At 47.6% G+C, this 26,785-nt stretch overlaps 1 protein-coding gene and 1 long non-coding RNA gene across 3 annotated transcripts; one reads left to right on the top strand and one right to left on the bottom strand.

Moving 5' to 3' along the window:
* Positions 1 to 9,521: 9,521 nt before the first annotated feature.
* LOC100272404 (Protein decapping 5) lies at positions 9,522 to 22,956 on the bottom strand. The gene is made up of 8 exons (XM_008651113.3): positions 22,581 to 22,956; positions 18,417 to 18,517; positions 15,809 to 15,877; positions 14,600 to 15,697; positions 14,293 to 14,358; positions 10,157 to 10,342; positions 9,961 to 10,071; positions 9,522 to 9,878 (listed from the first exon to the last, which is right to left on the bottom strand). Exons 1-8 carry the CDS (start codon positions 22,723 to 22,725, stop codon positions 9,729 to 9,731), a joined length of 1,926 nt encoding a protein of 641 aa, XP_008649335.1. The 5' UTR covers positions 22,726 to 22,956; the 3' UTR covers positions 9,522 to 9,728.
* Positions 19,895 to 22,017, top strand: LOC118472245 (uncharacterized). 2 transcript variants are annotated; one of them, XR_004850295.1, is made up of 4 exons: positions 19,895 to 20,202; positions 20,294 to 20,381; positions 20,603 to 20,733; positions 20,805 to 22,017. It is a non-coding gene; the product is annotated as an uncharacterized lncRNA (long non-coding RNA). The 2 variants fall into 2 exon arrangements; XR_004850294.1 differs by having other exon boundaries at positions 19,895 to 20,381.
* Positions 22,957 to 26,785: the final 3,829 nt, after the last annotated feature.

Here is a 26,785-nt window from a genome sequence, read left to right as displayed (position 1 = left end):
TTGGCACAACGGTCGAAGCCTACATCGATGACATCGTGGTCAAGACAAGGAAAGCTTGTGATCTTGTCTCCGACCTCGAGACAGCCTTCACATGCCTGCGGGCCAAAAGCATCAGGCTCAACCCTAAGAAGTGTGTCTTCGGTCTCCCCCGAGGCATGCTTCTAGGGTTCATCGTGTCGGAGCACGGTATTGAAGCCAACCCAGAAAAGGTCTCGACGATCACCAACATGGGTCTGATAAAAGACGTCAAAGGAGTCCAATGATTCATGGGATGTCTTATGGCTCTAAGCCATTTCATCTCGTGCCTCGGTGAGAAAGGCCTACCCCCATACCGGCTCTTAAGGAAGGCCTAGCGCTTCGCTTGGACCCCCGAGGCCGAAGAAGCTCTCGAGAACCTTAAGAGGCTCCTCACCAACACACATATCTTGGTGCCACCGGCCAAAGGGGAACCCCTCTTGCTCTATGTTGTCGCAACCACTCAGGTGGTTAGTGTCGCGGTCCTAGTCGAAAGGCAAGAGGAAGGACATACCTTGCCTGTTCAAAGGAAGTGTACTTCATTAGCGAGGTATTGTCTGAAACAAAGACTCGCTACCCACAAGTCCAGAAATTGTTGTACACAGTAGTCCTGGCTCGGCGCAAGCTGCGACATTACTTTAAGTCTCACTCGGTGAAAGTAGTGTCATCCTTCCCTCTAGGGGGATCATTTAGAATAGGGAGGTCTTGGGCAGGGTAGCCAAATGGGCGGTCGAACTCATGGAAAAAACACTCTCATTCGACCTGAGAAAGGCTATCAAGTCTTAGATCTTGGCAGACTTCATGGCTGAATGGACCAACACTCAGCTGCCGATGGCTCCAATACAGGCCAAGCTATGGATTATGTACTTGTACAGGTGGCTAATGAAAATGAGAGCGGGTGCAGGCCAACTCTTCATCTCACCCCTCGGAGTACAGTTGCGCTATATCATGTGCTCCCACTACGCTGCATCCAACAACATGGCCGAATACAAAGCCTTGGTTAATTACCTGTGCATCGCCATCGAGCTAGGAGTCAGACGCCTCAACATCCGAGGAGACTCCCAACTCATCATCGACCAAGTCATGAAGAATTCGAGCTGCCATGATGCAAGGATGAAGGCCTATTGCAAAGAGGTTCGACGCCTGGAGCACAAGTGGAACTTAACCACATCGCACAACGTTATAGCGTGGTTGCTGACGAACTGGCGAAGATTGCCTCAGGGCAAGCTAGGGTTCCCCCGAACGTATTTTCCAAGGATATCTACAAACCCTCCATTGTAATTAAAGAGGCGCCTGAACCTGCTCCTGACACCAGCACGCCCCCAGCCGGTGAGCCCAAAGCCATGCAGATAAACAGAGTACAGGTCGGGGCCACACCAACTTTAGACTGGTGAACTCCGTACATGGAGTACCTCCTCCGAGGAGAACTCCCTCTCGGCAAGGCTGAGGACAAACGCCTGGCTCGGTGGGCCAAGACCTTCATACTGCTCGAAGAAGAAAAGGAGTTGTACCGACGCAACCCCTCAAGAATTCTCCAGCGGTGCATACCATCAGCCAGGGATAAGAACTGTTAGGCAAAATCCACTCAGGGGCTTGTGGGCACCACGCAGCACCCCGAACCCTCATTGGAAATGCCTTTAGACATGGGTTCTACTGGCCAATCGTGGTTGCCGACGCCACCAAGATTGTGCAGTCCTACAGAGGATGACAATTCTATGCGAAGCAAACGCACATGCCAGCTCAGGCCCGACGGACAATTCCAATCACTTGACCCTTTGTTGTATGGGGGTTAGACCTCATCAGTCCTCTACAAAAGGCGCCTAGGGCTTCACGCACCAGTTGGTCGCCATCAACAAATTTTCCAAGTGGATCGAGGTCCGCCCCTTCACCAACATCAGATCCGAGCAAGTGGTGGCATTCTTCACGGATATCATTCATCACTTCTAGATACCCAACTCCATTATCATAGACCATGACACACAGTTCACAAGAAATAAGTTCCTGAGTTTCTGTACCGATCACCACATCTGTGTGGACTGGTCAGTCGTGGCTCATTCGAGGACAAACGGGCATGTAGAACATGCCAACGGCATGATTGTACAAGGCCTCAAGCCATGGATCTTCAACGAGTAAACAAGTTCGGCAAACGTTGGCTTACTAAACTCCCCTCGGTGATTTGGAGTCTGAGGACAACCCCGAGCTGGGCCATGAGGTTCACACCGTTCTTCCTAGTCTATGGGCGAGGCAATCTTGCCCATGGATTTAGAGCATGGCTCCCCGAGGCTACGAGCATAAAGCGAGCACAACAATCAAATTAACCATGAATACTCGCTTGGCCAGTTCGAAGCAGCTCGGGACGTAGCACTCGTACACTCCGCCAGGTACGAGCAGTCGCTCCGGCGCTACCACGCAAGGCATGTCCAGCCTCGGGGAATCCAGGAGGGAGATATGGTACTTCAGTTATGACAAGACAACCGAGGGCGCTAGAAGCTCACTCCTCCCTAGGAAGGACCCTTCATCATCGCGAAGGTGCTAAAGCTTGGGACATACAAACTCTGCAATGAACAAGGAGAAGTCTACGAGAACGCCTAAAACAACAAACAACTACATCGCTTCTACCCTTAGCTTTCCAGGCTGATATGTATTCAAACGCTTATGAATAAAAAGTCTAACCTTCAAGTGAGGCTTGATCTTGTCTTCACCAGACCGAACCTCCCTCGAGGGCTAGAAGGGGGGAACCCTCTCTGTGTCACTTTTTCTCAGAAGTTTTTTCTTTAAAAAACTAGTTTCGTGCTCTCGCCCTAGTCATGAAATGGAATCCCAAAGGAACAAAAGACATCCTGATAGGAAGGGGTGGCCAAGCCGCGGGAACACCTACGCCTCTGGGATACGGTTTCCACACTCACTATCCTTCTCTTAAGAAGGTAACTCGCATTCCGACAAGAACTCCACAGAAGGACATGACCACAAACACAAAACACAAAGAAAAAGTGCACAACGAAACACCAAGAACAAAAACGAAAAGTCTTGGCACACAATTTACACAATAAACTTAAATGTTTATTACAACCTCGCAGTGCAAGTTGTTCATAAAACAGAAGGAGGGGAGGCAGCACCCTCGGCGTTGTCGGGAGGTGTCACGACCGAGTAGGACCCGGCGCTAGGAGGAGAAACTAGCGGGACCACCTCTTCCTCGAAGTGGTGAGCCAGCGTCGAGCCTGGCCCTTCAACAATGTCGGTGAGTCTTTGCACCTCCGCCTCGGCAAGGTAATCCTCATCGGGTAGGATGTAGCCTTCGCACACCCGCTCAAGATCAATCTCGTTGTGGGATGTGACGATGGCTAGTGCCCGCTTCACCCTAGTGTGGACGGCATCACGGAGTTCGCTCCGCACATGGCCGCTCAGGGCCAGCATGCGGCTCCGTGGGGACCCACCCGAGGGGATGTCCTCAGCGCTAAGGGTTCGGCCGACGTCCGCCACCGCGTCAGACAGTGCCTTGAGCTCGGCGATCTTCTCATCCACTGCCTAGGAGAGCGTCCAAGAAGTGTTGATAGAAGTATCAAGGTCTCACTTGAGCTCTGAAAACATTCAAACAAAGACAATGAGCCACAGCCAGAGTGACCCGAGCAGATAAAGCATAGGTAATAGCACATACCTCTCATTTGGGTCCTCAGTCCTTGAGCCTCGGACCGCTCAACCTCGAGATCCTTGGTGAGGGACCCGGCTCGAGAAGAAACCTCGGTGACCTGACGCCAAAACTCCTACTCACCGGACACCTCCTGAAGGTTCTACTTCAGAAGGCGGACCTCTTGCTCTAAGGGCGCCACCCTCCCACGCACGGTCACGACCTCATCCCTAAGCTCCGAGCACAGCGTTAAGCGATCCGCTGCCTCAGTGCTTTTCAGGGCTAGCCGCTCGTTCGAATGATCCAACAAGCCTTACTAGCGCTGCAACACGGACCAGACATTGCGCTCGCGACGAAGAAAGATGGACTTGGTCGTGGACTTCGCCATGAGGCCCTGAGAAGAAAAAAGACAACATCATGACACGTCCTCTGAAAAGGAATGTGTCACGATGGAAGATGCTCGATCCTCTTACCAGAGCCATGATCCTATAATCTCCCGCTCCTCCACGTTGTTGAGGATGCCGAATGGCTCGCCGTCCTCGTCCAGCCATGAAAGGGTTGGGCCTCCCCACGCAAGGGCGGACGATACCACTACTCGCCTCGTCACCGGGAAGAGGCACGGTCTGCACCAGGACCGGCTCCTCAAGCTGCCTCGAGTGATCGGCCTCCTCAGCATTAGCCACCCCCGGGCCTCGGTTAGCAACCGGGGAGTCGAGGAGGGAGCGCAAAATCGTTGAGGTAGTTGATGACACCGTCATCGATGTTGTGTCAGCCACCCTCGGCTCCTCCATGGAGGAGACGGGGATGGCCTCGAACAACGTTGCCGGAGGTGCCGCAGCCACCACGACGGCGGAAACCTCCTGCCCGGCCTGCCCACCTAGGGCAAGCCTAGCTGCCTCGGCGCCCCGCTGAAGGGCCTCCCGGGCAGCATCAGCCCGCGCGAGGGAGCGGGCCGCTCCCCCAGCTGATGACCCCGCGCCGATCTTCATGGCCTTGGTAGCGATGAAGGTCGGCGTGCCTGCCTTGCGGTTCAGGCTGAGGCACGAAGAGACCAAAAATCACGTGAAGAACTTGGAAGCAGAATCAAGTTCTGTTACCCAACAACTTACCTGGACCGAGGCACGCCCGCCAGCCTAGGCCCTCGGCTCCTCGGCCCTTCGACCCTGCCACGGGCACCTGGAGTAGGTCAGCGGCTTTCTCCTCCACCGATGTCGCCTCCTCGATTGCGGGGGCAAGTCTCGGCCCGGCTGACACCCACGCCTCGGACAGGGACGTTGCCGCCCCTGGCACGGGCACATCCGCGCGGCTGGATGGGCCCACGAGGCTAGCTCATACCAAAGTTGGACCTCAGGGCTGAAGCCCAGCCGAACCTCCATCCCCTCGTCGTCGTTGTCCTATGTGCTAGGAGAGGGCTCAAACGGCACCCCTCCCTCTCCTACATCCTGCGGCGCTTCTCCAACGCATCGCTGGCCACCCTTTTCTCGCGGGCCAGCTTCTTCTTCGCGTCCTTCCTCTTCTACTCCTCAGCGACCGAGCGATTCGATAACCCTGCAGTCCCTGCATATGGGTGGAGAAAGAAGGATGAGATGAAGAAGAAAGAACAAAAGCAGAAAGGAATTTGAAACTTACCGGGGACACGTAACCATGGTCAGGGCGCATTGGGACGAGGGCGGTGTAATCCGCCTTCCCCACCATACCCTTCACTCGTCAAAGGAGCTCGTCGGTAGAGAGGGCGACTGAGGCCATCCGGGAACTCTCCACGGAGGCCTCGAGCGTCATTTAATCTAGGCGAAGCCAATGCTCCACCAGCGACAGCACCCACCTACAGTGGAAGGCAGCGACGACCCCGGCCACGGTGAGCTCGCGGTCCTAGAGTCTCCACAGAGCATCCAGCAGCAGCTGCAGGGCCTGGAGTTCTCGTGGAGCGCCCCATCTCCAGTGTTCCCCGCCGTGAAGATGACATGCTGGGTATACATCGGCATCAGATCATCGTCGTTGCGGAGGAAGAACCAGCGACCCTGCCACCCCTTGTTCGATGAGGTGAGGATGGTAGGGATGTAAAGTTGCGCCTGACCCGGACGCAACTGGAGCATGCAACCACCGACCCTCATCGTGTGGTGTACCTTCTTCACGTCTATGGAGAGGGAGAACGGCTCTGCCCGAAACAGGTGGAGCCGTAGGTCCCAATGGTGCTCAATCCCTAGATACCCCACGTAGACTATGGTGATGATGGCTGCCTGGGCGATGGAGTTATGGTTGAAGTTGTGGAGCTCCACCCCATAGTAGTGTGGGAGCGTCCGCATGAAGCGGCTTGCGGGCACCCCGAACCCACGCTCATGGAAGGAGGTGAAGCTCACCACATAGCCCATGGGCGGGGTCGGCTCCTGCTTGTCCCCCGGAGCGAACCACTCGGGGTGCGCCCTGTAGGAGCAAGGGTGGAGCAGTCCTGCATCCACCAAGGCCTACAAATCCTCGTCGATGATGGAGGATATGGGCCACGAGTCGTGGGGAGGAAGAACACTCAGCTTCTCAGCCATTGCAACCAAGGAGGAAGATGAAGGAGAGGGCGCGAGCACTTTTCTCACTTTCTATGGCTAAGGCAAAGGTGGCTAGGGCTTGGAGGCAAGAGCAAGTAAGAAACCGTGAGAATTCCCTCTCGGGCGAATATATAGGGACTCGGCGGACTCACCGAGGGATGGGTCGAGCCTCCCCGAGTCAAATCTAGGAGTGGGCTTGGTCTCTTCGAATTTCGGGTGCATGCATGCCGCAACGGACGGCCCGCGGGCCATCGCATCCCATCGCATTAATTCCCTCCTGCGGGTCACATCTCCTATCCAACTGACGCAAGACAACGGGTGTCGCTTCGCCTCCTCGGGTAAGCGCATCAAAAGGTGTGACTCTCTCTCTGTCTCCCTTTTTTCAATTCCTCCTCAGGAAGCAGGGAGAGGATGCCCCTTTGGACTTCCATCCCCATGAAGGAAGAGGGGCGAGGCCACATACTGATTAGGGGGTTCGAAGGTTTAGCCCTTGGCAGAGTTTGGGAAACCGCCCCAGAGCACATGGGCTCCGAGCCCTTTACTGACACGGGTTCGTAGGTTGGCCCCTCGGAAGGGTTAGACAACCACCCCAGAGCACAGATTTAGGAATGACTATGAGTACGTCCGTACATGGCCAAGGCACGAGCTACAATCCCGAGGTCCCCTAAGACATATTCGACACCCCTAGGAGCGATTCATGACATTATACCATTGGAGGGAGGTTTCGAGCCCTTGGACCCCATCAAATGGGTCCAGAACTAGGCGAATCACCCGTAGGTACTTTTGGGGCACGTCTCCGGACCACTAGCCAACTCCTGTCAAATGGAACTCGGGCCTCCGCTCGGATTACCCGATAACAGCTCATCGAAGATGTCATACTCGTTGCCCACCGAGGATAGCATGGAGCTTTCCCCCTCTTCCTCCTTGCGAAAAGGTGATGAAGAGGTGTATCACCAAAAAGTCAAGACACCCCTCGATTGTCCTCTCGCCCTGTGTAGAGGCTCGGAGGCTACCCTTGCACCCATGCCGCGGCAGAACTGTTGGAAACTCCAGCATATCGGTGTAGAGACTCGGGGGCTGCGTTCACACCCAGGCCATGGCCAGGTGACGGACGAAGTCAACGACATCTACAAAGGGAAATATTAAGACCTCGAAGGAGTCAACTACTCCTTCGAGGCCTCGAGGGCTACACCCGACGAATGCGCTCGCACGCACCCATCGAAAAAAACCTACCACATCTTAGGGTTAAGCAGTGTGTGCCCGCATGGAGATAGAAGAGCCTACAAACAAGTGTCAAAACACTTACTTGGAGGGCTCAGGGGCTACTGTCGGGTATCGTAATTAGGGGTACCTAGATTACGCCCCTAAAACATGCTTAACCCCAAGGCCACCATCAAGATACATTCCCCGAGGACAAAGGATCACAAACCGCGCTTCACCCGAGGCCCCTCTCAGGGGTCACCATAGCTCCGCTTTGCCCGAGCTTGCCCTCGGACAGGGTGTGTTCTTGGGAGAATCCTTGTCCCAGCCGAGGTCCCCTCTCCCTTGAACCGCTGTCTCTGCCTCGTCCGAGCCGGGTAAGGAAGACAACCCTGAGGCAGGACTCAGCCGAAGTCCGCAGGGGACAGGAGCATTCAATGCGCATACGAACCCCACACAGAGTTGCAGGTGAACATGAGCAACAAGACCATGATCATGTCAAGCTTCACCAACTACGATAACGCATGTGACCACTGTTCTCGCACGCCGTTTGCCAACTCCCGATGGGACGCACGATACGATAAGAGCGCGGGATGGCCCTCGGCACTCTGCGTCGCCCGAAGTCGACCTTGGCCTCGGGCGAAACTCTGCCTCGCCCAAGCCCGGCCTCGGCTACCTGCTCCCCACGAATCCCACAGGAGGACACTCCTTCAACTATATCACGCATGTCTTCGAATCCTGAAGCGGGCTCGACCTCGACCTCGGGCGGACTTTCGCCTCGCCCAAGCCTGACTTCGGCCTCGATATCTACAACAGAAAGATGCTCGACGTCATCGTAAACAGTAGAGCTTGCGTATTACTCTAGGTTTTTTTGCCATACTCAGCACTATGTAAACCACTATGGCATGGGCAACCTCCTTGGCAGGGGGGCTCGGGTATGTGACCGAACCCTCGACCCTGGCCTCGTCTCTCAGCAGAAATCGAGCGGGCACAAGTCAACAGCAAGTACAAGACCCATGCTCCGGGCCATACCATCTACAAGGGGTCGGCCACACCTCCTCACCATACGCGGCCAACTCTGGTACTCCTGGAAGTCCTCCTTGAGGCTATAAATAGGGCAGCCCATAGCTTCAGGGAGGCACGCAAACACTTCACGGTTTTCTCCTCCACCACGATATTGGCACTTGCCTCAATCAACCCTAGGACTTGGGATCCTTCCTTCTCCCGCTCATCTTGTACTCCCTACTACAAGCACTTAGGTGCAAGTAATATAAGTCTCATGCCTCCTTTGCTCGAAGTAGGGCTTTCTCTTGCCTGGACCAGGATAAAGACTTGTGTCATCTTACATCACTCATCTGGGTTAGGGGCATGCAGCATTATTTCACTGGGTGGTTAGACCCTCGTGTCTAGACACCGACAGTAATATTATTTCCGCTGCAAAAATTACAGTGTGTGATTGTGTATTTACTTAATCTACGATCTTGGTTATGAGTTGATTTACCGAAATCCTTTGGGATGCTCGACGATTTATATGGGCTCAAGTATGTTTAAACAACTGTGAAAGTAGATGTTTTGGTACTTGTGTTCTTATAGGTTGGGCGGTATCGTCACAAGTAGCCCTTATTCATTGTGGCTAAGTGTGGCTAAGTGGATGTCGTATGGGTAAAGAAGCACACCTTTAAAAGGATTTATGAATCAATTTAAATTGTCATGCTCACGGTTATAAGCCATACTCTACATTGGATACATTGTAGTGATAACGGTTTGTGTCGGTATTTGTATCACTTGTTGCACCTTATGATGTCTTGTTTTCAACTAAAATTAGTGGTGCGATTTTAGGAAAGACAAGTAAAAGAAATTAGGGTGTAGGAAGTGTCACTTCTAATGGTTAAACTAAGGATTTGATGAGTTAGACTTAAAGCATGATCCTTGTCTCACTTATATTACATAAATCTTGCGAGTATAGTTTTGTACTCATGGTGCTTTGTTGGATAAGTTACTTTCCTACCCTGAACTCCATCCCTTTTTTTTTCAGATTATCAATACTGCTGCTTGTTTTTCCGTTGATCTTGGACAGATCTGTGTTACATCATCTAGCAATCTGCTAACAGCTTCTACCTCCAAAAGGAAATAAATGACCATCGACACTAACAAGATATAGATGTGAAAGCTTCTACACCAATCTGCCATCAATAAAAGAGACGTTGATTCTTGAATTACCAACCACATCAGTAAACAAACTAATAAGACGCTTACAACAGCAGCACTGTAATCTGCGATAAATCTCAGTTTTACCACGCAAATTGGCCAATTTACCATTGCCATTCAGTGTGCTTCCAGACACCGAGGTATCACGGCTGGTGATTTGGGTAAGAGTAGCCACGCCCCCTACCCGTATATCCATATCCTCTAATACCATAATAGCCACGACCACGAGCGCCGCCACGGGGGCCCCTACCTCGGATGCCCATTGGTCGATGCCTTGCTGAGTCACCAAAGGTCTACAGCCAAAATAAATCATGATATGCACTGAATGCTAAGGTGATATGGGAAGGTAAAGATTCAATGCCTATCTGTGAATACCTCAGTGTCTATTTTCCTCTGCTCAGAGAATTTCACTCTTCCGTTCCTCCCTCCATTGTCAATTTGGTTGCAAGAGAGTGAATCAAAGAAGTCATCTTTAACATACACAGCCTTTTCAGGCACAAGGGAAATGGTTAAGTCAGCATCCAACATACTGAAAACAAAATCATGACAAGCAATCCAACAGAACTCGTACCTTAGCTTCTGGCTTTCTAGGAGATATCTCATCATCTTCTATAACATCATCTTCGTAACCATTTGGTTCATCATTTAACTGCCCTATTCTTTTACCAAGATGGCCCCATACTTCATCTTTGTTGAACTTCTCATTCATTGCCATGAAATCAAAGTCCTCTGTGAACTTGGTTATGGGATGCGATTGCTGTAGAGAGAATGACAGTGAAGACTACAGTTTAAAAAAAAGCAAGTCGACAACAAAGAATGTCCTCAAGGGACTGAAAACAGAACAGAGGCATTTTAAGACGCATCATCATGCTAGTAACAAGGAGAACCCAACAGGCCAACCAAACAAGAATAACATTGATCGGAACAGGGTCCAGCTATGTTGTAGTTTTCTACATTATACTTGCACAAAGTATTCAGGCCACAAAGGAATGCTAAAAATACCAAAAACCAATAAATCAAGGACCAAGCTTATTGATAGTGCTTTCTTAAGGATGTTGAGTGACAACAATGCAACACAAGAATATGTAATGGCCCCAGGACGTGAGCTCTCTCTCCTCACCAAAGAAGAACAGGTACGCACACACAGGTATGTGGATTTCGGATTTCTGTTATTCAATCCTCTTCTCTGATACAGCACACCAGACTATATAGTATATAGGCACCCAACTAGGCCAGCCCACCACAACGGCCCATGCACACACGCTCGACAGCCCACACACTAATGCCGACACAATCAAATCAGCAGCCACACCAGCGTCTAGCCTCCTGTCCCTCTGCCATGGTCATGCTCAGGTATCGGCCATGACATCTGCCCCTTGCCAAAACTTGCTTGTCCCCAAGCAAGGCAATATAAAAACGAGTCTGTGTTGCATGAAAATCCTTCCGCGTAGAGAGCTCCGACATGCCCGACCACTGGATCAACACCCCAACCATAGCTGCATTGTAAGGCTGTTGAGCCATATCCATTTCCTCTTTGAACATATAACGGTTAGCAGGCATCGGTTGAATCCAAGCAGCCACCACTGGATCCTTATTCCCTTTGAGCACTGGGGCTGCCAACATCAAGGTTTCATACCCATCTAATGCTTTAAAGGAGAAACAACCTGCTGAAGAATAATGTGAGGTGTTAGACCATAGTTCAGCAAGTGACAGCCAGGTTTTCCACTGCAGAGGATAATCCTGGACAGCACACTGAAGCACCATAAGAGTTTCACAGCCTTCAGATTTGATGAAATTCTCAAGAAAGTCTAGGAATAACCCAGCAAAGAACTGCTGCTCTTCTTTCTCTTGCACAGAAACTGAACACTGCTCTCCAAATTGCTTAACATCGGTTTTCAGACCTTTCCACCAAAACAGTCTCTTAACCCAGTGATAAGAAGCAACCCTTACAGAATAACCCCAAACAGTTGAATCATGGAAGGTTGAAATCAACATAATGCTGAGTGCTGAGCTTGTGCCCACCCAAAGCTGATGGAGTCTTCTAATCTTGCCTTGCTGCACTGAGAACATAACCCCATGTGGGCTGTGGATGGTCACCCTTGGCAACAAGTCCTGAGCATAAGAAGCAGTCACAGAAGAATTGGGTACCTCCTGTATCCCAACTGGTTGGACAGCAATGACACAAGACATAGCCATAAATGAACCCACTCGTGATAATGCATCAGCCACTATATTCTCCTTGCCTTTCTCATGCACCATTCTGAACTGGAAGCCCATTACCTTACTCCTGAATTTTCTTTTGATGTCAGCTTGTAACTGAACTTCCATATCACGGTTTCCTGGTGTCAGTTCAGATATCACATATCGAACACTGCCTTTGTTTTGCTTCCCATCAAGGAGAAAAACAGTCTTCTATTCACATCTCATCTCCTGCCCAATACATGCTTCACATAAGACAAGGATGAAACTATTCTCGCCGGGTTGGTGACAACTTTGTGGGGAGACACGGTTTGCCACAGACCCAACAGATGGCAAGACACTACCAAAACCAGACCCATGTTCTTCCAACAACAAGTTACCATTGACCTGTAAGAACATCGCAGTGCATAATTTGGCACTATCTACCAAAATGAGTTCTAGCATCCTTTCAAGGCCCTCATCAACAGCAACCATAGCCAAAGCCAGATAATCATGTCGAGATAGAGTCAAATGGTGCTGGAATTTCAGCAAAGGAGCTAGCTACATCCAACTGGTGACAAAACTACACTCATCTACATCTCCTTGTCTCTCCAGCATACAAGGCAACAATAGTGGTTCATTTGTTTCTGCATCAGAAATGTGATAGCTCCTGGAACTCCATGTTGGAAGCTTCATAAAACCATCTCCATGAATACTTAGGCAGTAAGTCATCATGACCCTTAACTCTTCCATTCCAATCCTTACGCCACTCATTTCCTCGAATATTTGCCCAGTAAAGTACCCAAATAGCGGCAAGCCAGGATCAGAACTGAACATTATATCCACCATGCCACCATGTTCCCCAAGAAAATCATTAACATTTGTTGGCATATTATTGCCGCCCAAATCCACCTTAGGATTTTTCTTCTCCCAGTAAAAATCCTTCCTATGCCGAGGCCGGAGGTGTGTTTTTTTTCAAGACTTTGTATCACCTCGATGTATGGACTTGAAAATTCAATAAAGCTTCCTTTATCGAAAAAAAAGTAAAAATCCTTCCTGCCCAAAGTCGATTGCTGCACTAACTTGTTTGATTCTAGTGCAAGTGGCATCTCCTCGCATTCCTCAAGCTCACAAGGAATTGACAAGCCATCAGGAAGTGTGGATACCTTGTCGGCGTTGACCACATAGGCATCAACCAAAATCATCATCTCTAGATCACCGTGTGCAAGCAACAACAATAATCCATCCAAGTCATGGCCATGTTGTGATTCCTGATCCCAAATTACATCCACAAGATATGTTTCACTGAACACCTCCATAACAGCACCTTCAGATGCGACCGGTGCCTCCACTACAACCCATTGACATGCATCTGAGTATCAAGCCCTTGAGCTACCTGAGCAGTTTGTCTTGAAGTATCATCAGTGCTCTTGCGGCACGATGCTAGCTGTTGTAACAAACCCTCATGCCAGATTGAGTCGTAAGAAATTTCCTCATCCCACACTGTCGTGCCACATAGATCATTGTCTATGGCTGCCTTGCCAACCCAACAATCACCATGATCTAAAACCTTCGGTAAACCGACATGTGATTCAAAACCTTGCAGCACCTCATCATCCCACAAAATCTGACTAGGAATTGCATCAAATACCTCTTGGGCATCACTCTGGGACCATGCTTGTGCTTCAAGTATTGCCGGCTTGCACGTAGTATCGACCTCCCCAACCAGATTAGTACATTTCCTGCTCACGATTGCAACCATGTCTGATCGCCCCAGATTGCAAGGACGACTTGATTGCTTCGTCCCTTGCCTTGCCTCCAGTTTACCGATCAGCCCATCCAAGGCTGCCATCACCGCACGATCCTCCTCCTCTTGCTTGCATTCCTCCTCCGCCTTCCTTGTTGTCGCGGCCGCGCGGTCCGCCTGCTCTTGGAGTCGATACTCGATACTGACCCGACTCCATCACCTGCAGTCTCTCTTCCAACCAGTCCAATCCCTTCATCATCTTCTCCCACTGATCATTCCCCTTCTGCTTTGAAGTCGCCATGGCCGAGAGTAGAAACTTTTTCTGCGTCGACTGTTTCACCGGGGTGCCGTCGTGATGAGCCACCGAGGACCGCAGAGCTCTGATACCACTGTAATGGCCCCTGGACCTAGCGGAACAGCCAGTACGTGAGCTCTCTCTCCTCACCAAAGAAGAACAGGTACGCGCACACAGGTATGTGGATTTCAGATTTCTGTTATTCAATCCTCTTCTCTGATACAGCACACCAGACTATATAGGCACCCAACTAGGCCAGCCCACCACAACGGCCCATGCACACACGCTCCGACAGCCCACATACTAATGCCGACACAATCAAATCAGCGTTACCCAGCAGCCACACCCGCGTCTAGCCTCCTGTCCCTCCGCCATGGTCATGCTCAGGTATCAGCCATGACAGAATATAAACAGAGCAATCTCACATCTCAAAAACTTCTTGATTTTCAAAGTTAGTAGGACAAAACATGTTTTCAGAAAAGCATACCCCACGGCCTCTTCCTCTTCCGCGACCTCTACTGTTGTACCGGACATATGAGGAAACTCCTACAGGCTGAAACCAAAAGAATTAGATAAATGAGAAAGGGAGTGACCACAAAGAATGCAGAGTAAGTTGAGCCTTAAGGAGTAGATTAGATGGCACAAATAATTTGTTTGAGTGTGCGGTCAACCCCCCCCCCCCCCCCCCCTTGTGTGTGTGGTGTAGGTGCGGAGGGGAGGCTATGCAATTTCCTCAAAAACACTTTCCATGTCCAACCATCTAATAACAATATACAAAACAAATACTCCGGTACCTTTTGAAACACCGACTTTGGTTCAGGCAATAGGGGCTCCTTATTTCCGGGTCTACCAACCACAGTTTGTTTTGCCTTCCACTCACGCTGCTTGGCTACTTTACTTTCATTTGTCATTGCCACCTGTTGTGACAAAATAGAAGAGGAGGCAACCTGTGTGGTTGAACCTTCAAACAATGTAGCCTGAGAAGATGGAACTGTAGAGGGGGCAGCCTTAGAGGATAGATCCACAGCAGAAGCAGTTTGCAAGGCATGAGATGATATAATTGTAGAGGAAGTAGTTGACAGAAGTTGCCCAGGGGTTACCAATGGAACCTGCTCCGCAGCATTGACTGGAGAAACATCATTAGCAGATGGTGGCTGAGATGATAGATAGGTAAGCACTGAAGCATCAGGTACAATCACAGGCTTGGCAGTGGAGAGAGATGGCATGGTGGAGTCAGGTAGAGCTACTGGCTTACTGTTCACCAGAGAAGGCAAGACTGCTGACACAGGAATGGAAGGTTCAACTGTCGAAACTGAAGGAGTCACAGATGGAGGAGTAAAACCCACAGAAAATACAGAAGCTGAATCAGATGAAAACTTATTTGGCAGTTGGCTTCTTGATGATTCAGTTTGTGATGTACTCAATGAAGCAGGCGTTGACACAGATGTAGGTACACCTGAAGTTTGATTTAAACTATTACTGTTACCAGGTTGAAGGAAAGAAGGAAGCTCCGGCATATTTGGAAATCCAGCAGGTAAAGATCCAAGTCCAGGATATTGTACAGGAAGCTGCAGGACCTGTGGAACAGCCAAACTGTGGGGTGGCCTAAGGAAGAGTGGTGGCTGCAGATGAGAAAACCCAGTTGGTGGTGTGTAATATCCTGGCCAGTACATTGGTGGCATTGTAAGGCCAGTGCCATTTGCAGATGATGGCATAGGTGCTGAGTTCCATGACTGTAAGCTGGTGCCAGACTGGTAAGGGGGCAAATTCCCTTGAAATGGCGGTGGCATCTGAATCAAAGATGGAGCATTCTGTGAAGTAGGGTTGGCTCCTATTGTGCTTGCAGCAGAAGGCAAACTTGTAGAAAGCGAAGCTGGATGAGGATAATGTGACTGCAAAGAAAATAATAATAATAATAATAATAATAATAATAGTGAGCCACCTCTCATACTTCACACAGAAGGCATTTAAATTTTTCAAGTAATGAAATAGCAAAAGGTTACCTGAATAATAGCAGGATCATTGTGTAAAGTTGCCGACTGAGATGGTGGAGATGATTTGACTTGCAAATCCTGCAGAAAAAAGTAAAAGCTATGATACTGCTGAGTAGATTATGATAGAAGTATCGGAAAAGCAAATGAACATGTTAATGGAAAAAGTATATGTGCAGATTAATGAAACAGTGAGTCAGCAACGAAAAAGATATGCATTTAAGGCAACTGATTCATAATCAATCACTATGGTTTTGAGTATGCTTATGAACAAAGCTGTTAGGACCTCAATATACAATAGGATATATGTTATGGGCCTTAAGCCCATTAGCTAGGTCATTATGGTTAGGTTAGCCGCGGCCACTGTAGCGCGTGAACAGTGTCGGCCAGATAGGGTTTGTTATGTTGCTTAGCTATTAAGTTAGGGTTACCTCTCTATATAAGGAGGGGCAGGGTGTTAGTAGAGATAAGCAAGAAGAATAGATCTGGTTTACTCCTAGGGCCTCCTACGGGAGGGCTGAGTACCAGGACTATCTTGCGAGTGCATCGCGGTTCACAACAATATAACAAATCCTATGTACTCCATTAAAGCCATTTACAAGATACGGAGAAAATTTCTTTGGCGGGAAAGAAATGAAAGGGGGACATTGCTTGATTGTGTGGCAAAAGCTGACCAGACCCAAGGAGCTGGGCGGTATGGGGATTTCTAACCTACAACACCTTAATTGGGCTCTCAGGATAAGATGGTTATGGCTTCAAAAAAAAGCTTCATTAGCCATGGGCATGCTTTCCGATTCAGGTAAGCAAGGCTGTCCAAAAATCTTTTATGTTGCTGCAGCCTCTGTTGTGGGAGATGGAGCTTCAACCCTCTTCTGGAGAGATAGATGGCTGCAAGAAAAATTATTGAAGAGCTGGCTCCTCACTGTTTGCCAAATTCCCAAATGGACTGTGAATAGAAGAACAGTTGTGGAAGCCTTGTTAGAATTTAAATGGGTAGATGATATACAAGGAACAGTCTCTTGGGAGGCCAGGTCATCCAAGAATTTTTACAGCTCTGGGAGCTTCTTGATGGTATAAACCTTCAGCCCAGAATTTCTGATGCCCATATTTGGAGGTTTTCTAACACAGGCAAGTATTCTACCAAGTCAGCTTATGAAATCCTCCAGGTTGGTTCTGTTGGTTTTGGAGCATGGGAACGGATTTGGAAATCATGGGTGCCGCCAAACTGCTCTCTCTTTCTCTGGTTGGCTATTCACAACCGATGTTGGACAGCCGACCGTTTGGAAAAGAAGAATTTGCCCCATGCTGCCTTATGTCTTCTTTGTGATCAGGATAAGGAGTCTATTAATCATCTTCTAGTGGGTTGCGTTTTTGCCAGACAATTCTGGTTCGTGGTTCTGCAAAGGGTGGGTCTTGCTACCCTTGCATCACAACCAGAGGATGTTTGCTTTGATGATTGGTGGAGCAGAGCTTCTTGCTTAGTGGAGGGCACAATTAAGAAAGGTTTCAACTCCCTAATCATTCTAGGAGCCTGGACTATTTGGAAGCATCGAAACGATTGTGTCTTCAATGGAGTTGCGCCTAGCTTGACTAGTGCCCTTGTTATGGTCGGAGAAGAGTTCTGGAAATGGAATCTAGCAGGAGCTAGGGGCCTGGCTGCCCTTGATGTAAGCAGGCATGGGATGGGGGTGACTTAATCTCTTTGCCTGAGGTCATTCTTTCTCTTGTGTCTGTATCATGTAGCTTGTTGGGGGTGAGTTTTGAGGTGTGTGTTGTCCTCCGTTTGTACTCTAACCTTCTTTTCTTTTAATGAAATGATATGCAGCTCTCATGCATATTCAAGAAAAACTTATATCATCAGTTAAGTAAACCATATAAAATGGAGGTAAGTTCTTACAGAACTTATAAGAATCACGATTCATGACGTGACACAAACTACTAAATAAAATTTAAAATAAAAACAAAACCTAACTAGAGCCCATTTCAGACAAACATCTTTAAGGACACAATTGCACCCTCCAAAATTTTCCTTCAATTACCCTTACCCAGCAAGCTATACTACATCAGCAAAGGCTTTGCTCCACAGCGCACAGGGAGCTGCCTGATTCAGGAGCTTGGAATAGTCAATTTGTTTTCTAGTACTTCCAGTTACTGCATCTAAACATGATGTGACTTTATGAAACCATGTCTAAGCCACTTATCAGTTACATGATTAAAATGAACAATGAAGTTTACCATACTGAATAGCACAAGGAATAACAGCTAATAAGATATGCAAATCAGTGGTGGCAAAATTAAAGGCCTGTTTGGATAACCTTTGGATTATATTAATCAGATAATAATCCAATCAACAGATTAATTGTAATCCTAAAGTCCTTCTCAAATCTACCCAACAGAAGAGCATATGTGCTCACAAGACCAAATCTTATAGTTCAGCACCCATAATCTAGGGATCCAAACAACCTAGAATCCTAGATTATTATAATTCGTAATCCATATTATTATAATCGCATTAACAATCTAGATTTAATAATCTAAAGGTGATTCAAACAAACCTTAACATAATTAGATTCCAGATACAATAGCTCACAAATTATTCGTTCTATCTTAATATCACCACCTTTATATCACTTCCTCGAAAGAGTATGTACTCATATATCTTGTCGCTGGCAGGAATCTGTTGGCCATCCTTCTTACGACCTTCAGTTCCAAATGAGCGAACTGTGCCAAGGTACATAAAAGAGTGACCGTACAATCACAATGGACAAAAAACAACAAATAACTTTTTTTGAGCTGAAAGAACCATAGGGGTAAGCTTCAGGTATCTTTTAATGGAAGCTGCAAGAAAAAATATTTAAAGGCATCCTGTCGTCTTCAAGGAAAAATAAATAAATGTATGTTGCTGTAAACTCCCACACTGTGGAGAACAAGAACAAGTTGACATTATACAGCAAACATAAATCAAAAGTACAGTGGATTTGAGATCGATGAACAACAAAAGCCCTTCAATCTTACAGTTTCAAAATAAACAGATCAACTAATGGCCATGTACCAGCACAAGAACCAGAACATTGGCCAAAAAAGGTGTTAATCAGGTTTCATATACTAACTCGTCTAATGTATAGACAGGAAAATCGCTAAAAGTGACCATCTAGGCAGGCTAGATAGATACCTTCTACCTACAAATGGAACATTTTAAAAAGAATATATACTCAAATACACTAATAATAGATAAGGGTATTACTTAAACTAAAAAGAATGGAGCAAGCATATACTTGCTAAATAAATATAGTACCCAGTTATTATATTAATATTCAAATATTACTATTTTCTCTATGAAAAAAAAGTCAGGTACACTTTGTGTAACTTTGAATTCTTGCTGATTTGAGACATCGCCAGTGCCTAAAAAGGACCATTTGCCAGTTAGCCTCTACGCAAGAGGAGCAAGTCAGTGACATGTGTTGACTACAGAAGATTAGCTGTTTCAAACAAGCACATGATACAAAAATATTAAGTGGCATAAACATCGCCAACAAGGAATACATATTTCGGAACTCAATTATGTAGGCCTAAAAATAAGATCTACCATTTTAGTCCACACTAAAACAGGTGCCAAGCAATTCACAGTTTTGGTAACTAAACACAGTGGGCCGCCCTTAAAGTCATGTCGATCGACTCTGGTGTGACTAGAAATTCCAAAGTTGAGTGAGGTCTCAAGCCCCTTTTAGCTTACAATTTTAGCCAGGCATGAATATGGGAAAAGCACAAATAATTTCGAGGTCTGGTCCTGGGGGTGGGGGTGGGCCAGAGGGTTGGCCACTCAGACCCAGGGCTGGTCCTAGGTGTAGGGCAGAGGGGTGGCTGCTCCAGCCACCTGAAACAAAGACCCCACTTCCAGGCATGTAATAATCAGTGTTATCCTAAACGGTATTAAACGGCCGTTTAGACCGGTCTAAACGGTGAACGGCACCCCACCGTCCAGTTTAGGGCCTGGGCGGTTTCCTAAACGGGTCAACCGTCTAAACGGTCAACTCGGCGTCTAAACGGCCTGAACGGGCTGAACGGGACGGCTTGTAGACGGTTTTGGACGGCGTTCAGGCCGTTTTAAGGCCCGTTTAGAGTATGGTGTTATTTTACGCGGGGAAACTGAAACCAGGCCTCTGGCGGGCCTTTTTCGCGCCAAAGCTAGAGTTCCCTCGTGTTTTTTTTTTTTTTTTTGCCTCTGCACCCTTATCCATCTGCACGACGCACGGCCGCCAGGGACTTCCTCTCCTCTGCGCGCCCAGCCGCCGGCGCTGCTTCCTCTCCTCTGCGCGCCCAGCCGCCGGCGCTGCTTCCTCTCCTCTGCGCGCCCAGCCGCCGGCGCTGCCTCCTCCATCCTCTCCTCTGCTCACCCAGCCGCCCAGGTAGGGCTCCTCCCTCCTCTCCTCTGCTCGCCCAGGGCTCCTCCTTCTCCTCTCCTCTCAATCTCCTCTCATCTCAGCAGTGGTTCTGCAGTGGAAGAGAGGCACGCACGCCCAGGGATAGAGGGGGCGCGCTAGCAGGAAGCTGAAGCAGGGACTCCCCATCCTTTGTTTGTTGCCAGGTATGGATGCCTCTTGCTTCCTCTATTTTATAGTTTGCTGTTTGCTCCTGATTATGCATAGTAGTTCATGCTTCAATCTTCATGGCTCTCTATTTCTTGTCGTTAAATGTTAGTTCATGGCTTAGGCTTAATGCTAGTAGGGTCAGATAGTGTACAACATGGCTAGTAGGGTCAGACAGTGTACTTCATGCAAATGATTGATTGTGCATTGCAACATGTAGGATGTCATCGGCGGCTTCCAATCCATCAGCTCAACCAGCAGTGGACAAGCAACCACTTAAGCGGAATAGCGATGACATAGGGTGGGAGTATGGAACTATTGTCAATCCAAATGATTGGAATGTCATAAAATGTAAGTTATGTCCTATGGGCCCTTATACATATCACATGGGCACATACTAACAAATCTCGCTTCTTTTTCAGGTACATATCTCAAATTGGGACAAGGACAACAAAAGCTTCATGTTTGCTTCAAAAAAGGTTAGGAAAAAATCTTTTTTATCCTGCTGAAACTATGCTACAGTAACATACCGTTTAGGCCGTTTAATTCCGTCTAAACACGTCTAAACACGTCTAAACCTTAGACAGCTCCTCACCGTCCGTCTACCGTTTTCCGTCTAAGAAAACACTGGTAATAATATGCTAGAATTTTGTATATATGGCCCCAAAAAGCACCAAAACTCAAAAAGGTAGCAGCCAAGCTTGTCTGAGCCGTGCCGTGTGAAGCACATATGCTAGTACTCACCGATCACCTTGATCCACCAGTGCTGACTCCATGGAGTGTGACTCCACATAGGAGAACAACTTAGGACACTAGTCCACAAGGCTGAAGAAATCACTGTAGGTAAGTAGGTTCCCTTCCCTTAAGTGTAGTTTCAAAATTCTAAATTGGGAATCGAATCCAATCATTAGGGAACAGACCTCACCGCCATACACGAGTTAATCAAAATTGTTATTTTTGTGAATTGTCTAACAAATGGTTATCCATTAGCCTAAAGACTAATCGTCGACCAGCACTATACAGTATACACTCAGCTGCATTAGTCATTACAAGTTGCAATCATGAGCAGTGTTAAAAAAAATGTAAGTACGTAACTAAATGCACAATGAGCGCACAACCGGCGATCAGATACCAGTGTGTCGTTTAGGCCCTGCATGGCCAATTAAATGCTAGTGTGTTGTTTAGGCCCTGCATGGCCAATTAAATTTTGGACAGCATCGAACCGACAGCAAGGCACCTGCTGGACAGGTAAGATCAGCACATGCACGAAAACAAAGAAAAAAAATAAAAGCAAGGCGTGGGAAAGAGAACACGTGCTGATATGGTTGGGATTTAGGGACAAGGGAGCATGAAAAGTTGCATGTAGATAAGGATAATGGGCTGACAACTAGGTTACCAAAAGGAACTCAAGTTTCTCATGCCATCAGCCCTAGCGCCACAGTCATTCCCTCTCCAAATGTAAGGACAACTAGACACCACCACACCCCCCCCCACCCACCCACCCTCAATCAACCCCTTCTTCTTCACCTCCATGGCTCCTCGGATGGGGTCATCAACCTCCACGCCTCCCCGTGCTTCTCAGGTGTGTTCCACACTTCCCATTCTAGACTTCTCATGCAATCTGCATGAAATCAAATGTTTGTGTGCTCCCTTGTATGCTTTTCATTGCGCAGAAAATAATTTTACTCTGCCAGCCACAGCCTGCCTTATGCTCCTGATTGGCACTTCCTCATCTTGCTCCCAGCAGAAAGATGAATAAAAAATAAAATAGCAGCCGCTAACTCATGTGTTTAATCTAAGTTTAATCTTCCTAGGTGCTAGGCAGTGGTATAGGGCCTACCTAGCGCGTACACAGTGCAAGATAACAAGGTTGGAGCATCTGAGAAACAAGGGGGCTGGAACCTTTAGCAAAGCAGCAACTTCGCATACCCAGCTCGCCACATTTCAGTGACAGGCAGTCTGGTTCCAAGTTTTTAAGAAATAACTGAAAATTGTAAAGGAGAAAACAGACTGAGAACCTAACAAAGAGGATCGTGTAAAGAAAATTTCACATCCTAACATATAATAATAGATAAATTAGATACGAGTGAATCGTAACCCTGACGCATGGTCAAACAACTATCATGTTCCACCAACAGAATACCAACCCACCTAGGACGAGAAGAGAGCGAGAGCCGTTAGATAATATGGCATCCTACCGTTTTTTAGCCCGATGCTGGACTCCTCGGTGTTGATGGTGTACAGGACGCCCTCGTACCGGATCTCGCTCTTCGACATGAGGCTTATCAAGCTCCCGATGTACGACTCAGGCGCTGCAGCTGCCGCTGCTGCCGCCGCCGCCATCGCCGCCGACCGCGCCTAGGGTTTCGATCCACCGCTACCTCTCCGCAGTTTTTTTTCTCTCGCCTTTATTTTCTCCCTTTTTCTCTTTTTAAAAGCCCTTCGCTAAACTCCTCGCGGGACAGGTTCGTCCGATTTTTTATGCCTTTTTCATAAAAATATCTCGTTTGGATGATTGGATTAGGGATGGCAATCGGGCGGGTAGAACGCGGATATATGGTTCGCGTATCTATATCCACTAGATAAAACCAAACTCATACCTATACTCATTTACGCTCGTGGGTACGGATCTGTATCCGGGTATCCGTTATCCAACGGATATCCGTTACCCGCCCGCCCGCCCACTAAAATTTCAGCAACATTCCAATATCATTGTACCAGAAATAATTTCAACATTCAAACAATAATTTTAACATTCCAACAACATAAATAGATTATATTCCATGCTTACAACAATATTTCACCATAGTGACCATAGGAGTAGCAAAGACAACAATACATCATAAAACATGTTCTTGGAATGAAATTACACTCATACATAGTTTCCAAATGCAACAACAAATTATTGTAATGAACATGGTTGACTGGCATTCAACTTTATTTGACATCTTGTGAATTTTCCTTCAAATATCTTCATTTGGCATCGTGGAGAATCCAAAGGAGAGTTCCTACAATGATATATAATTAGTTATAGATATATCATGAAGTCATGGTAATTATCAGAAAAGAATATGCTAGTTCTTACAACATACCACAAGTTCTTCTTGTATATCTTCAAGATAAGTCCACAAACCCATATAATCTTCTTTTCCTACAATAAGTGAGAGTATAACAAATGAGAGTAAACTGAAATCAAAACATACAAGTTACAACGACATACAATAATTTTAAAGATGTATTGTTTGTACCTTTTGCTTGACCAACACGAAGCCAATTTTGTGCACACATCAAAACCTCTAAAGTTTTGGGAGTAAATCGACTTCGATGATCACTTAGCACTCTACCACTAGTACTAAAAGCAGACTCTGAAGCGACAGTTGTAACAGGAATAGCAAATATGTCACGGGCTATCATCCTTAGAGTAGGGTACTGTATCCCAGAAATTTTCCAATAGCCTAATATATCAAATTCCTTTGACTTGGGAATACGACCTTCATCCACATAAAGATCAAGCTCAAACTTAGCCTTTTCTTCATCACTGCACATGTCATCGAGCTCTTCTTCCATGGCAGAGAACAACTCATCCGTATATGTGGAAGCATTAGAAACACAAGATGATGATGCATTTTGTCCACCACTAGTAACAGGTTTAATGCATTTGTTATTGTACTCTTTAATCAGTTCATCAAATAATTTCCTCACATTTTCTATCTCTAGCATTGCTCTACTTTGTGCACCAAATAGACGTGTATAACATGCTTCCAACATTCCAAATTTGTATCTTGGATCAAGAACAACAGTAATAGCCATTAGACCATGAATGTCAGTCCAATATTTATCAAATTTTGTAATCATACGACTTGACATGGACTTGATTAACTCATCATCACACTCTAGCCACTTGCTCATGTGTCCTCTAATTGCACATATCTTTGGAAAGAAGTCATTAGCTGTTACATATTGTGTTCCAGAAAACAATTCTGTAATTTCATAGAACAATTTCAACCTATCGCAAACTTCACTAGCAAACTTCCATTCATCCTCACTTGGAGAAAAATCATAAGCTCTTTCACATTCAACCAAACGATCAAAAGCCTTTTTGTAACAAATAGCAACACTGAGCATGATATAAGTAGAGTTCCACCTAGTTTTGCAATCCAAGTGACAATTTCTTGTTGCATTCAACATTAACTTGTGCAGCTATTTCTTGGAATCTCTCATGTCTTTTAGGAGTAACAGTCTGAAAGGGAATTAGGCTTACACCTAGTCCCTAATTAATTTTGGTGGTTGAATTGCCCAACACAAATAATTGGACTAACTAGTTTGCTCTAGTGTATAAGTTATACAGGTGTCAAAGGTTCACACTTAGCCAATAAAAAGACCAAGTAATGGGTTCAACGAAAGAGCAAAGGGCCAACCGAAGGCACCTCTGGTCTGGTGCACCGGACTGTCCGGTGTGCCACCGGACATGTCTGGTGCACCAGAGGACTCCAAACTCAAACCCGTCACCTTCGGGAATTTCCAGAGGCAACATCGCTATAATTCACCGGACTGTCCGGTGTACACCGGACATGTCCGGTGCTCCAAGGGAGAGCGGCCTCAGGAACTCGCCAGCCTCGGGAATTCTGTTTGGCTGCTTCGCTATAATTCACCGGACTGTCCGGTGTACACCGGACTGTCCGGTGTAACAGCGGGGCAACGGCTATTTCGGCGCCAACGGCTACCTGCGACGCATTAAATGTGCGCGCTGCGCGCGCAGAGGTCAGGCACGCCCATACTGGCGCACCAGACAATCTACAGTGCATGTCCGGTGCGCCACCGGACATCCAGGCGGGCCCAGAAGTCAGAGCTCCAACGGTCGGAACCCAACGGCTTTGGTGACGTGGCTGTCGCACCGGACATGTCCGGTGTGCACCGGACTGTCCGGTGCGCCATCGAACAGACAGCCTCACCAAACGGCTAGTTTGGTGGTTGGGGCTATAAATACCCCCAACCACCCACCATTCATGGTATCCAAGTTTTCCACTTCTCAACTACTTACAAGAGCTCTAGCATTCAATTCTAGACACACCAAAATGATCAAATCCTCTCCAAACTCCACACAACGCCCTAGTGATTAGTGAGAGAGATTTGCTTGTGTTCTTTCGAGCTCTTGCGCTTGGATTGCTTTCTTCTTTCTTGATTCTTTCTTGCGATCAAACTCACTTGTAATTGAGGCAAGAGACACCAATCTTGTGGTGGTCCTTGTAGGAACTTTGTGTTCCAAGTGATTGAGAAGAGAAAGCTCACTCGGTCCGAGGGACCGTTTGAGAGAGGGTAAGGGTTGAAAGAGACCCGGCCTTTGTGGCCTCCTCAACGGGGAGTAGGTTTGAGAGAACCGAACCTCGGTAAAACAAATCCGCGTGTCTCACTTCATTATTCGCTTGCGATTTGTTTTGCACCCTCTCTCGCGGACTCTATTATATTTCTAACGCTAACCCGGCTTGTAGTTGTGATTATTTTTGAGAATTTCAGTTTCGCCCTATTCATCCCCCCCCCTCTAGGCGACTTTCAATTGGTATCAGAGCCCGGTGCTTCATTAGAGCCTAACCGCTCGAAGTGATGTCGGGAGATCACGCCAAGAGGGAGATGGAGACCGGCGACAAGCCCACTACGAGCCACGGGAGCACTTCATCGGAAGAGTCCCGCACCAAGAGGAAGGAGAAGAAGAAGGACTCCTCCAAAGGGAAGAAGTCTTCTTCACACTCCAAAGGGAAGGAGAAGAAATCCTCTTCTCACCACAAAGAGAAGAAGGAAAAATCTTCTTCCCACAAGCCGCATCGGAGTGGGGACAAGAAGAAGAGGATGAGGAAGGTGGTCTACTACGAGACCGATTCTTCATCAACATCCACCTCCGGCTCCGACGCGGCGTCCGTCACTTCTAAGCGCCAAGAGCGTAAGAAGTATAGTAAGATTCCCCTACGCTACCCTCGCATTTCTAAACATACACCTTTACTTTCCGTCCCATTAGGCAAACCACCAACTTTTGATGGTGAAGATTACGCTAGGTGGAGTGATTTAATGCGATTTCATCTAACCTCGCTCCACAAAAGTATATGGGATGTTGTTGAGTTCGGTGCACAGGTACCATCCGTAGGGGATGAAAATTATGATGAGGACGAGGTGGCCCAAATCGAGCACTTCAACTCTCAAGCTACAACCATACTCCTCGCCTCTCTAAGCAAGGAGGAGTACAACAAAGTGCAAGGGTTGAAGAATGCAAAGGAGATTTGGGACTTACTCAAGACCGCACACGAAGGTGATGAACTCACCAAGATCACCAAGCGGGAAACGATCGAGGGGGAGCTCGGTCGCTTCCGTCTTCGCCAAGGAGAGGAGCCACAAGATATGTACAACCGGCTCA

This window comes from Zea mays, chromosome 6, assembly GCF_902167145.1.
Source record: "Zea mays cultivar B73 chromosome 6, Zm-B73-REFERENCE-NAM-5.0, whole genome shotgun sequence".
Lineage (NCBI taxonomy): Eukaryota > Viridiplantae > Streptophyta > Magnoliopsida > Poales > Poaceae > Zea > Zea mays.
This window is presented reverse-complemented; position numbering and strand designations above follow the sequence as displayed.

What these genes read in the sequence shown, in the direction of transcription:
- LOC100272404 (XM_008651113.3), bottom strand. Translation starts at nt 22,725, where the DNA reads ATGGCGGCGGCGGCAGCAGCGGCAGCTGCAGCGCCTGAGTCGTACATC. An exon ending in CAAAGTCGGTGTTTCAAAAG is followed by an intron (nt 14,359 to 14,599) that starts GTACCGGAGTAT and finishes TTTTGGTTTCAG; the next exon opens with CCTGTAGGAGTTTCCTCATA. An exon ending in AGAGGAAAATAGACACTGAG is followed by an intron (nt 9,879 to 9,960) that starts GTATTCACAGAT and finishes TTTTGGCTGTAG; the next exon opens with ACCTTTGGTGACTCAGCAAG.